This window comes from Gorilla gorilla, chromosome 15 (genome assembly GCF_029281585.2).
Source record: "Gorilla gorilla gorilla isolate KB3781 chromosome 15, NHGRI_mGorGor1-v2.1_pri, whole genome shotgun sequence".
Taxonomy (NCBI): Eukaryota; Metazoa; Chordata; class Mammalia; order Primates; family Hominidae; genus Gorilla; species Gorilla gorilla.
In genome coordinates, this window is record NC_073239.2 from 75,582,329 (window position 1) to 75,595,705 (window position 13,377).

Below are 13,377 nucleotides of genomic sequence, written 5' to 3' on the forward strand. Positions count from 1 at the left end.
TAAGATTTATTAGTAGTGTGTAAAAATGTGTTTCAGCTTTTTTTCTCCCTCAACTATACAAATATAGTTGTCGATGTGTGACATAACACAGGCCACAATAATAGACTCCACCCAGTCAGAGGAATCTAATTCAGAGCTGGAAAGCAAGAAGCTTGTTTAGAAATGAGCAGAATGAAACAATGACAGAGGACATGGGTGAGTGGCATTTGGCAAGCAGGATAAGTCACTATCCTTTCGTGCCTTACTAAAATTAGGGAGGAAAATTAGTTCCTATATTATAAAGTAGTGTTTGGCAACAGCAGGCATAAAGAATAGATAACCTGAAGAGAATCGATTTTGTATGCTTATGAACACCTGACCATAATTCCATTTTTAGAGCTAATATACAACCTTGTTAATTATGAATCAAGTTTGTAGTTCTTTCATGTCTGTGGGAGGCAGCAATGGGGAGGAAAGTGAAAGGTGGCAAGGGAGTTCTTTTGTTTTTGTTTTTTGGTAAATGTCAACTTAATTCTATTTGTAGTAGAGATTAAATGGGTACTATTAAGTTTAAAAGTATGCTAATGAAAAAACAATTTACAACCAATCTACATTCTCCAGTCTCTCTCTAGCAATTGTCAGGTGAATGCTTGCAAGGTAATGTGCTGAATACAGCGATGCTAAGAGGGTATTAAAACAGTCCCTGCCCTCAGGAAGCTTTCATAATGTAGATGGAGAGAAGAGATACACATAAACACCTACGTAGATAGATATGCGTGTGCACACCCAGATAAATAACCATACAGGTAGCATGGGATCAGAATCAGATATTTATATAGTTAACTGGAGCTCAAAGGTTGGAAGGGTGGTTAGACCACACAGAGGGGAGGAAAGAAGAGGAATTCCTAGCACGGGTAAGCAGATGGGCAAAAGTGCGAGTGTCTGAAATAATGATATAGGATGCACTCCTTCACACAACACTTTGCCTGAACTTCAGCAATTGTGACTTGCTGCATTGAATTTCCGAGGTTCTTGGATGTACTGCTTTTAAATATATATGTGGTACTTTTCCACAGATAAGCCAGCTAGTGGAATTTCCAGACCCCTATCCCACCGGAAATTTCAGCGGGATAGGGGTCTGGAGTAGTGTGTTCCAAGCAAAGATGACCAATACATGAATACTTCAAGAGGGAAGACTTATAAATCCCTCTGGAGAAAAGCTACAACTCATATCACCTTTACTATCTATGTGCTAGCCACGTTGTAAGTGCACAGCCCCCACAATATATATCATATGCTGCATACTATTATAATTCTTCAACAGCAGGTTCCCATAGCAGCTGCTCCCTTTTACAGTGGGGGGAACGTACACAGAGAAGGGAATAAGTTGCCCGCACAGCTATTTAGGGATGAAACTGGGATACAAATCCAGACAGTCTGATTTCTGAGTCAGAGCTCTTATTGTAAACGCAGACTAAGTAATAATAAAAGCTCAAACAAAAACCAAAGCGCGCACGCGCGCGCACTCAAATCGTAGGCTTGTAAAAGAATTGATGCAACCTCTCGCTATACAACGACATCCTCCTGCCTAATTTTAAATGCCGTCCATCGTAAGACCGACGTTAAAAAATTAAAACGACAACAAAACTTAACAGTTTTAGAACACTGCATTGTGCTCTGTATTGCTTGCCTTTACAAAGTGGAGTTAAGGAACCAACCCCACAGTGTCTGTGAATACACTTGCAATACCTTGCTTGGGAAGTGAAAGAAACCTAACTCGGTGTGAGTGGAAATGAGGAGTGGCCGTGTGGGGAAAGGGTTAAGACTGTGCTGCAACTTGGTCGAGTTTCAGAAAGTTCTCCGGAGAGCCCAACTGCTGCGTCCCGTCGCGGCCCCTGCCTGCGCGGCCGACTGTAACTGGATGCTGGGGCTCCAGGCGCTCGCCCCGAGCTTTGGGCGACGAGAAAGAGCCAATGAGGAGCCAGGGCAAAATCCGGTGCAGTAAACCCGAAAAGGGGCCGAGGAGGCCCGCGAAGAGAGCGGGGGAGGAGGCGGGGAGGGGCGAGGAGGGGCGAGGAGGGGCGGGGAGGGCCGAGCGAGGAGGAGGTGGCTCTGAGGGCCGGGCGGCGCGCCTGACAGAAGAGGGGAAGCCTGGGGGCGCAAGCGTCGCAGCCGAGGGGCCGGCGCGGGGAGGCGGGCGCCAGGCGGGGGTTTGCAGGGCCGCCGCGCGTGACGTAGCGCCGGGCAGGGCGTTATCAGCTGCCGGGCCGCGGCGAGGGACGCGCGGCGACAGCGGACGGCGCCGCCCGGGCCGGGACAGCAGCAGCCGGCGGCCGCGCGCAGGACTCGAGGGCTTCTAGCCACCGTCCCCGCCAGCGCCGCGACCCGCCACAGGGCGGCATGAGCCCACCCGCGGCCGCAGCCCTAGCGCCCTGCTCCTCCGCCTGGGCGGCCCGGCTGCGGTGACGGCGCTCGCTGCCCGACTGGGGGACATGAAGCCGAGTCCGGCCGGGACGGCGAAGGAGCTGGAGCCTCCGGCGCCGGCCCGAGGCGAGCAGCGCACGGCGGAGCCCGAGGGGCGCTGGCGGGAGAAGGGCGAGGCAGACACCGAGCGGCAGCGCACCCGGGAGCGGCAGGAGGCCACGCTGGCCGGGCTGGCGGAGCTGGAGTACCTGCGCCAGCGCCAAGAGCTGCTGGTCCGGGGCGCCCTGCGCGGCGCCGGGGGTGCGGGAGCCGCTGCGCCCCGCGCTGGGGAGCTACTGGGGGAGGCGGCGCAGCGCAGTCGCCTGGAGGAGAAGTTCTTGGAGGAGAACATCTTGCTGCTAAGAAAGCAATTGGTAGGTCGTGCCCGAAGGTGGAGCACGGCTGTCCCTGCCCAGGGGCTGGAGGTCGGGCAGGTGGCCCGGGGCGGGCGCGAGGTTGACTCTGGCTGGGGAGATGCTCGCTGTTATGGGACGCCCCCGACCGCCCCATACCTCCCTGATCCCCTTCCTGAGTGCCCGCGGCGTGTGGGCTGCCGACGCCCACGCGTTTCTGGCGTGTGCCCGCTTTGTGTCTGGCGACCTCGCGCGGATTGCGGGAAGGGGGTGGCCGCTCTTCCCTCCTCCTCTGCCTTCGGGATTCTTGGAGTCGCCTAGTTCTAACGTTCGGTCTCCTTAGTTAGATGAGTATATGCCCTCTCCCCAGCGGTTTGCAAACTCCCACTTAAAATACCATTTTATTTGGAGGTTTTCTTGACTTTATCTCCTCCCGCCGAGAGGGGCCAAAAGCCAAGGAGGGGGTTTGTGGCGTGCTTAACTGTCCAAGGCCGAGTTTTACGATTACACTGGAGCGCCTGTAGGGAGCCTTGCCTCTCCGAGAGCTCTCCCTAGCATGCCAGCTTTCACCCAGGCTGGTGCTTAATTTCAAATAGAAGCCCTTTGTATAAGGCAGCTCAAACTAGATGGAAATGATGGAAATTTGGCTGGAGACTGTGTCCCCTCCTCTCATATTTTATACGTTCTGCCAGCTGTGATTGGTGGTGGAGGTGGGAGAAAAGAGAACCTGCTCTCGGGGAGCATTTATCTTACTGGGTTTCTGTCAGTGTCTCAGTCTTTCTATGCAGTCTTCATTAATGGGGAAGAAAAAGAACTTTGTAGCTTAATGTATTGATGAACAGCTTTTGACCCCGCCTCAGAATAATGGCGACAGCTTTGTTTTCAGTGACCTTAAAATGTAGTTTTGGAAATAGCAAACGTCCTCACCTGACCAAGTGATACTATCTAAACTAGACACATGCCAGGTAGTGGCCCTCCCACAATAAAGTGATGCTGTGCGGTTGTCATGTGTTTTCTTCTATTATCTCTTTTCAGATCATTTCTTTTCTCTGTGTGTGTGTGTGTTTTTAAGCACCAAAGTGCTTTTACTTGATAGGTTCATTTTTCCTGAAGAAATTAATTGTAGCAAACAAACATACAATTTATGTCTCCAAGCTTTTTAAGTCAAAAGACAAGAGGCGTAGATATTCATCTGCATGTGTTTTGTAAGGATGTACACTGTGGTTTGTGTAATATCTCTGTTTTGGCATTTTACTGTGCTTCTTCGGTCACAGACCAGATTCCTATGTAACATTCATTTGTGCCAGTTCTCACTGGTTATGGCTGGTGACTTTTACATTTTATTGTTTTGTGCAATTGCACCTTTTTGTCTGCATGAATCTCAAGATTGTAAGTGGCGCATTCCTATTGACCGCTTGAGGGGAGCAAAGCAGTATGTCAAGAGAATTCCAGTCCAGTCAGTATTTATGGTACTATTTTCATTTGTAGACTTGGCATTCATGATTTGAACCAGATGCTTTTTGAGTTCTCCCGTTTTTCCAGCAATAGGAAGCACTAGGTGGCAGTGTGAGTTAGCACAATCCATCTGTCACCTTTGGAAACCCAGAGGCGTTCAAATCTTGATGGGCCTTCCCATGAGGGTTTTGGATTCTGCCAGCTCACATTATACTTGGCACTGGCTATTAGTATTAGTTTCTCACTTTCAAAGGCCCTAAGACTGATTAAACCCCACAAAGCAACTAATAGAAAACAAAACTCTGCAGGCCAAGACATTTGGCCAGAAAATCTCACCTAAGATTATAGTGTATTATAGAAAATCTCTTACCCTCATTTCAAATTAAAGAGTCTACTGTGAAGTATTGTTTTTTAAAAGACTGGTTATACACCAGATGATTTAAAGTCTCAGTCCATTTTTCTTGTCCCTATCTATGAAAAGTCAGTTTGTATATATTAGTTGAAACTAAAAACAAGTCTTGTTTTTATGAAGAAACTTTATATCACCACAAAATGTGAGAAAGTGGAATTAAACATAGGACATATTCTTGAATTCTCAAAGTTTTTCGTTACTTCAGGTCATCCAGTAAAATTTTGGTTTTCTAAGTTTAGTGAACTCTTCAGATGGGTAATTTGAATCCTTAGAGTAGACTTTCTGGTTCTTTTGTCACCCCTGTATGTTCATGTTTCCTTTGTTTCTTCCTAATCAGAATTGTTTGAGGCGAAGAGATGCTGGTTTGTTGAATCAGTTGCAAGAGCTTGACAAGCAGATAAGTGACCTGAGACTGGATGTAGAAAAGACATCTGAAGAGCACCTGGAGACAGACAGTCGGCCTAGCTCAGGTGAGTGATTGAGCACAAGGACAGAATTCTGCACTCTTGAGTTATATCTCAGCCCCTTGTGGTTAACATTCCCAGACCTGCAAATGGCAATGGAGTTTGTTTCCAGTGCAGAGAGAGGATAAACAAAAAAGAAGTCTGCCATTCAGTTTTATCGGAATAAGAGGGAAATAAACTCAGACAACAAAATTTTTAGTAATGAGATCAATGTGATTGGAGTCCCCCAAGTTTAAAAATAAAAGCTATTCAAATTTCTGCAAGAGGTGCCCTCCTTTGAAACTTGAGTAAGTCAGAACTGGGCTAGAAAATTAGTCACACTTCAACTTCCTGAGACCACTTCAAAAGTTTTTTTTTTTTTTTCTTTTAAACCATTTGGGCTCCTTAAATAGATTTTTCTCTTATTATTGTTCTGAAACAATCATGATAAAGATGAGGCTTGACAGATCTAAGTTTCTTTCCTTGGACATGTTCAAAGGCGGGGTCAAGGAATAAGGTCAATTTGAGGGTTAGGGTAACTCTGAAATGTACCCCTAGTTATGGGCTCTTTGCCTTTTCCTAAGGATTGTTTGAAATAAGACCATAAGATTAGGACACCAAAGTCCAATGAATCAAAATTGGCCAAAAAACAAACAAAAAATCTCCTTTTCCTAAATGATTATTCATTTTCCTGTTAAGCGTGAATGTGCATTATTTCTTGACATGATGTTAATTCCAACGGTGTTTTTATTTGTAGGGTTTTATGAGCTGAGTGATGGGGCTTCAGGATCCCTTTCCAATTCCTCTAACTCGGTGTTCAGTGAGTGTTTATCCAGTTGTCATTCCAGCACCTGCTTTTGCAGCCCCTTGGAGGCGACCTTGAGTCTCTCAGATGGTTGCCCCAAATCTGCAGGTAAGAATTTTTAGCACTGATAGAAATTTTTAATTGGAAGGCATCAAGGGCCCTTAAAAGGTTATTTGGCTCCAGCACCTTTCACTGGTGGAAAAATGAAGGTTCATCACTTTGCGGCATTTAGTGCCATACTTACATCTAGAACTCAGTTTCATCTAGGTGAGTATCTAGAACTATTCCAGTACCCTTTGGGTGCTACTTGGTTATATATTCTGATAGCAGCAAGACACTTTATCTCTAGAAATCCTGTCCCAATATTGTAGGTCTTGAGCTCTGTTTCTGAGCCTTTGCTGTTAGGTTGTCTGTATTTTCTTTCATTTTGGAACTGTTTTCTTTTAATTATGTAAAGCTAAAACTCAGCCGGGTGCAGTGGCTCACACCTGTAATCCCAGCACTTTGGGAGGCTAAGGCAGCTGGATCACCTGAGGTCAGGAGTTCAAGACCAGCCTGGGTTGGCCTGGTGCAGTGGCTCATGACTATAATCCTAGCACTTTGGGAGGCCAAGGTGGGTGGATCACTTGAGGTCAGGAGTTCAAGACCAGCCTGGCCTACATGGTGAAACCCCATCTCTACTAAAAATACAAAAATTAGCCGGGCATGGTGGCACATGCCTATAGTCCCAGCTACTCGGGAGGCTGAGGGAGAATTGCTTGAACCCAGGAGGTAGAGGTCATAGTGAGCCGAGATTGCACCACTGTACTCCAGCCTGGGCGGCAGGGAGAGACTCTGTCTCAGAAAAAAAAAAAAAAAACAAAAAACAAAAGACCAGCCTGGGCAACATGGTGAAACCCTGTCTCTACTAAAAACACAAAAATCAGCCGGGTGTGGCAGCATGTGCCTGTAATCCCAGCTACTTGAGAGGCTGAGGCAATAGAATCACTTGAACCCCAGAGGCGGAGGTTGCAGTGAGCCGAGATTGTGCCACTGCACTCCAGCCTGGGCAACAGAGTGAGGCTCCATCTCAATCAATCAATCAGTCTAACACTCACATTAAGTTAAATATGTCCATCAGCCTGGCCAAGAACTGGTTGGCACTTCAGGGAGCAATGGCCCTTTCATGTTCTCCAGAATGTTCTGCATGATGGCAGCTTGTTTTCTCTTTTAAGTGGGTGCCCACATGCCATTATTCCTTATTTTGGGATATCTTTGCAATGACCCCCAGAAGGAATCATGCTATTGTACTAGAAGAGTTTCTGCATTTCCAGTATGTGTCACACACTGTACTGGATGCTCTGTATATGTTTATCTCCAATGAATCCTCCCAATAGTCCTGCACAGTACAGGTCTTGTTAGCTCCATTTTATGTATTAAAAAAATGAGGCCTAGTAAGGTTAGATATGTTATTTAAGGCTCTATAGATGGTGAGTGGCAGAGGCAGAAGTTAAGCTCAGGCCTAACTGCCAGGTCCACGTTTTTCATCATCCCAAGGGAATTCAGAAATTGTTGTTTTCAACCTTCTCATCTAACAGAAGAGGAATTTTGGCTTATAAGCTAATTGTCAGAGGTTCTCCATCTGCTGAATGGCAGGGTTGCTGCTGGAACTCAAGACTCCTTCCTTAGTCCTGTTACACTGTGAATTCTTATAAGAGTAGAGAAAATATGAAGATTAGAATTGCTCTGGGTCCTGGCACAAGTCATCACACTCCTGGTTTGTCTGTGTTCTCCACTTGGGTATAAGCCTGAATTTTTGAGTCCAGGCAAGGCAAACAACACTGAGCAGCTGAGGGAGCTAATTGGCTGGTGTCTTCATATCTGTGTGTTGTCAGCAGCAATCATTTGAGGAAGCACAGAACTGTGTTATCTAGAGGGTCTGGGCCTCAAGTTCATTGGTAATTGCTCCCCTTCATTCCACAGATCTGGTTTCAGAGGGAAACTTTATAAACCCATTAAAGGCACTTTGGTTTAGGTTTTCCTTCAAGACAGACCCGTGCTCTTCCAAATGCCACTTCCTCACATAATTGAGACAGTTGCACCAGGCCTTGGGGGCTAGGATATCTGTTTTGTTCAACTCTAAAGAGGGAAAAGGGATGAATAGTGAAGTGTTTGTCAGTGTGGCTTTAAGTAAGGCAAAGATAGGGCTTATGTTGCTGGGAGAGGAAGGATGGGGAAGGATGTTAGCTAGAGAGGTTTCCTTTTAGAACAAGCTCTTTATTGGGGGGGGGGGTCATGTGGGTGGGGACATGGCACTTTTGTTTTATTATGTTTTCTTTACATATCATCTCTGGGTCTAGACTATTTTTTCCCTGAGACTGCTAATTATCATTGAAGTTTATGGAGCTTTCTCAACATAGAATCAGGCACATATAGGTTCTCAGTATTTGAATGAATAAATACGATGGAGGACAAATTATTACTGATAAACTCAACTTTAATTTTCTCTGATAACTGAAGGTCATTAAATGGATTTGTTATTTATAATATTCACCAACTTAAGAGATCAAAATCCTTTAAGACAGCAAGCTTGATTTTGCTGTACTTTGGCATCTACATTTTCAAGATATGGGAAATTTATCCATTAATATTACCACACGATCTTTTAAAATATTACCAAGAATTCTTTATCCTATTAAAAAAACATTTTTGACAAGTGGGAAATTTATCCATTAATACTACCACTCAATCTTTTAAAATCTTATCAAGAATTATCATATTAAAAAAGTTTTTTTAAAATTAAAAATTTTGTTGTAGAGAGATGGAGTCTCACTGTTGCCCAGGCTGGTCTCGAACTCCTGGGCCTAAGCGATCCTCTGGCCTCAGCCTTTTGGTGTTAGGATTGCAGGCGTGAGCCATCATACCTGGCCCCGGTTTTATTTTTTTTAGCATCACTATTGAAAATATAAGGTGATTATTATTTAAATCTGATCAGTTTTTACTGAAGTTTGATCAGTTTCCATCACCTTTCAATTGACAGTTATATTTGAATGGATGTCATTAAGAATTAGGTTTAAAAAAACACAAAATGAGGAGAAAGCCTACTGAACGTACAGTTTATCCTAAAGAAAGCCAGGAATAGAACAGAGGGGAGAGCAGCCTAGAGAAACAGTGATTCAAAAAATTTTATTTTTCCCAGTTGTAAACGCAGTACAGACAGTTTAACAGAAAATGAAGAAGAAAGTAAATATCACTTACTTCTGATCATTCTGAAATACTACTACTAGAATCTTGGTGTGCTTCATCTCAGATGTTTTTTCTTTGCATACATGTGATCCTAATAAGATTATAATCATATTCTGGTATTATATCATGATTTTCACTAAACTTTAAAGTGTTTTCCCTCTATTATGCAGTAGTTTGAAAACATTCTTAATGGCTGAATTTTTTTCCTTCAGAGGATACATCATATGCTGTCAAAAATTTTTGTTAAATATTTCCCCCTTATCCAGTAGCAGTACCTACATGTGAAATGGTAGGGCAGCACTTTTTAATCCTTGGCAATCTCTTTTTACCCATGGATTTTTCATAAAAATTGGCCAAAGAGTCAAGCTGGTGCTGACCAATTCATTTCTTCAGAGTGTACCTTTAACTGTTTTTCAGATCTCATAGGATTGTTGGAATATAAAGAAGGCCACTGTGAAGACCAGGCCTCGGGGGCAGTTTGCCGTTCCCTCTCCACACCACAATTTAATTCCCTTGATGTCATTGCAGATGTGAATCCCAAGTACCAGTGTGATCTGGTGTCTAAAAACGGGAATGATGTATATCGCTATCCCAGTCCACTTCATGCTGTGGCTGTGCAGAGCCCAATGTTTCTCCTTTGTCTGACGGGCAACCCTCTGAGGGAAGAGGACAGGCTTGGAAACCATGCCAGCGACATTTGCGGTGGATCTGAGCTAGATGCCGTCAAAACAGACAGTTCCTTACCGTCCCCAAGCAGTCTGTGGTCTGCTTCCCATCCTTCGTCCAGCAAGAAAATGGATGGCTACATTCTGAGCCTGGTCCAGAAAAAAACACACCCTGTAAGGACCAACAAACCAAGAACCAGCGTGAACGCTGACCCCACGAAAGGGCTTCTGAGGAACGGGAGCGTTTGTGTCAGAGCCCCGGGCGGTGTCTCACAGGGCAACAGTGTGAACCTTAAGAATTCGAAACAGGCGTGTCTGCCCTCTGGCGGGATACCTTCTCTGAACAATGGGACATTCTCCCCACCGAAGCAGTGGTCGAAAGAATCAAAGGCCGAACAAGCCGAAAGCAAGAGGTTGCCCCTGCCAGAGGGCTGCCCCTCAGGCGCTGCCTCCGACCTTCAGAGTAAGCACCTGCCAAAAACGTCCAAGCCAGCCTCGCAAGAACATGCTCGGTGTTCCGCCATTGGGACAGGGGAGTCCCCTAAGGAAAGCGCTCAGCTCTCAGGGGCCTCTCCAAAAGAGAGTCCTAGCAGAGGCCCTGCCCCGCCGCAGGAGAACAAAGTTGTACAGCCCTTGAAAAAGATGTCACAGAAAAACAGCCTGCAGGGCGTCCCCCCGGCCACTCCTCCCCTGCTGTCTCCAGCTTTCCCCGTGGAAGAGAGGCCTGCCTTGGATTTCAAGAGCGAGGGCTCTTCCCAAAGCCTGGAGGAAGCGCACCTGGTCAAGGCCCAGTTCATCCCGGGGCAGCAGCCCAGTGTCAGGCTCCACCGGGGCCACAGGAACATGGGTGTCGCGAAGAACTCCAGCCTGAAGCACCGCGGCCCAGCCCTCCAGGGGCTGGAGAACGGCTTGCCCACCGTCAGGGAGAAAACGCGGGCCGGGAGCAAGAAGTGTCGCTTCCCAGATGACTTGGATACAAATAAGAAACTCAAGAAAGTCTCCTCCAAGGGGAGGAAGAGTGGGGGCGGGCCCGAGGCTGGTCTTCCCGGCAGGCCCGCGGGCGGGGGCCACAGGGCGGGGAGCAGGGCGCATGGCCACGGACGGGAGGCGGTGGTGGCCAAACCTAAGCACAAGCGAACTGACTACCGGCGGTGGAAGTCCTCGGCCGAGATTTCCTACGAAGAGGCCCTGAGGAGGGCCCGGCGCGGTCGCCGGGAGAATGTGGGGCTGTACCCCGCGCCGGTGCCTCTGCCCTACACCAGCCCCTACGCCTACGTGGCTAGCGACTCCGAGTACTCGGCCGAGTGCGAGTCCCTGTTCCACTCCACCGTGGTGGACACCAGTGAGGACGAGCAGAGCAATTACACCACCAACTGCTTCGGGGACAGCGAGTCGAGTGTGAGCGAGGGCGAGTTCGTGGGGGAGAGCACAACCACCAGCGACTCTGAAGAAAGCGGGGGCTTAATTTGGTCCCAGTTTGTCCAGACTCTGCCTATTCAAACGGTAACGGCTCCAGACCTTCACAACCACCCCGCAAAAACCTTTGTCAAAATTAAGGCCTCACATAACCTCAAGAAGAAGATCCTCCGCTTTCGGTCTGGCTCTTTGAAACTGATGACGACGGTTTGAGTGACATCATTGGTGTAGAAAGTCTGTGTGTGTGTTTTTTTCTTCTCCCTAGTTGCCAAAATTAAAAAGGTGGTGTTTTCATTTTTGTATAATACTTTAATGGAATGCTTTTTAAAAAAATATAAAACCAAGGTAAATTATTGTTTCATCTTCACGTATGGATGCTAGTGCCTTTAATGGAAGGTAAAGAATGTTTTGCTAGTTAGAAGTACATATTGAGGTTTTAATGGTAGTGATAGTGAGTTTTGTGGTACCAGCTGTTTTTTATTTTAAACTTTCTGAGCATCCGGCAAGGTACAGGTTTTGATGTTCAAGTTTTATTGGGATAAGATCTTTTGATCCCAAGGTCAGGTGGATGGAATTTTTGGATTTATATTTGTTCCTTGAGTCTTCAGGGCAGTGTCTCCATGAGGGTTTTCCTGTTGAGGGGCACCACATACAATAGTGTGAAGTAGGTATGAGGGGCAGTCATTGTATTCTATAGTTTTTTATGTAGTCTACATTTCTCAGATGTATCCCCATTCGGTTTTATTCTCAGAACTGTTACTAGACTCATGACTTGGAGGCCAAACCTTATTAAATCCAGAGATAGCAGCCTCGATAGGGACCTTAAAAGGATTCACAAAAACTTTTGCCACACTTGGTGCCTAGGCCCTGTTCCTAATAACCCCTTCTAGGGCCGTTTATCCAACATTTAGATGCCTTCTTTTCCCTCCCTAATTTGTAGCCAGTCCAACCTTTCATTCCTTGGAGGATTTAGTTTTGGGATAAAATTTTGGTCCTTGGGCACAGAGACATTCACTATTAATGAAGTAACCCTTGGGCATGACTCCAATCCCAGAATTGCTCACTGAGCGCTATGCCACCGAAGCGTTGACCTGAACATATTAGTGCAATCCAGTCCAGATTGGACCTTTGATCCTATGTGGAAGGGCTGTTTTTTAAGAAAAAATTTTTGGTAAACAGTATTGTGTAAAATTGCTTTTTGTATACCAATATATGCATGTTTTGTGCATGAGTAGTACTTGTGTTGATATTCCTGTTGATGTTAAATTACTATAATATAAACAGTATGTGTTTTTATATATCATTGTGTAAATTTAATATAACATATGCAGTAATAAACCATTTGTTTTACTGCTGTTAAGTTTGTTATTTGGGTATAAAACCAGATGTTTACACCTGTAAATGTTGTGCTGGTTATTGGTGTTATTTGTGAGATTTATGTTAGACCTATTCTAGCATAAGAATATCATTTGCAATATAGATAGGTTTTAGTATTAGAATGGACGATGAGCAAGCAAATGAAGGAAAGCAGACAACTTCTAGTTAAGGTACTTTAAAATTTAAGGTAAATTTTATAGGTGTCATCTAAGGAAAATATTTCTGAAAAGAATCCCCTCTCCCAACTTTTTATTACAAAAAATCTCAAACATGGAAAAGTTGAAAGGATAATATAATAAACAACTATATGCCACCTAGATTCAACAGTTGCCAACATTTTGCCATGCTTGCTGTAACTGTATGTATGTATTAGGTTTAACTATATTACTGATTTTTCAGGTCAAAAACGTATAATAGCAATCCTCCCCTCTCCCTACCCCACACTGATAAAGTATTTTAAAGTAAATTTCAGGTATCATGATATTCTATCTTTAAAAAGCGTGCATTACCCAAGAACAAGGAGATTCCCCTGTATACCCACAATATCATGATCACACTTAAGGAAAATCAGTAGTAATTCATAATATCAAATATTAATATAGAAAGTTTCCCAATGTGTTTCAAGAACTTCTTAATAGCAGCTTTTTGCCCTCCTACCTCCCCTACAAAGCAGGATTCAGTCAATGTCATGCATTGCATTTGATTGTAGGTTGTAGGTTTCTTTTTAGTCTAGAACAGTCTCCCCACATTAAACAAAAGATGCTAGGTTTTTATTTATTTATTG

At 45.1% G+C, this 13,377-nt stretch overlaps 1 protein-coding gene across 2 annotated transcripts; it reads left to right on the forward strand.

Annotated features, from left to right (window-relative positions):
* Positions 1-2,105: 2,105 nt before the first annotated feature.
* DACT1 (dishevelled binding antagonist of beta catenin 1) lies at positions 2,106-12,570 on the forward strand. Of its 2 annotated transcripts, none has more exons than XM_004055234.5 (4): positions 2,106-2,816; positions 5,000-5,132; positions 5,863-6,018; positions 9,553-12,570. In XM_004055234.5, exons 1-4 carry the CDS (start codon positions 2,472-2,474, stop codon positions 11,427-11,429), a joined length of 2,511 nt encoding a protein of 836 aa, XP_004055282.2. In that variant the 5' UTR covers positions 2,106-2,471; the 3' UTR covers positions 11,430-12,570. The 2 variants fall into 2 exon arrangements, with proteins under 2 accessions (XP_004055282.2, XP_004055281.2); XM_004055233.5 differs by having other exon boundaries at positions 2,107-2,816; positions 9,664-12,570.
* Positions 12,571-13,377: the final 807 nt, after the last annotated feature.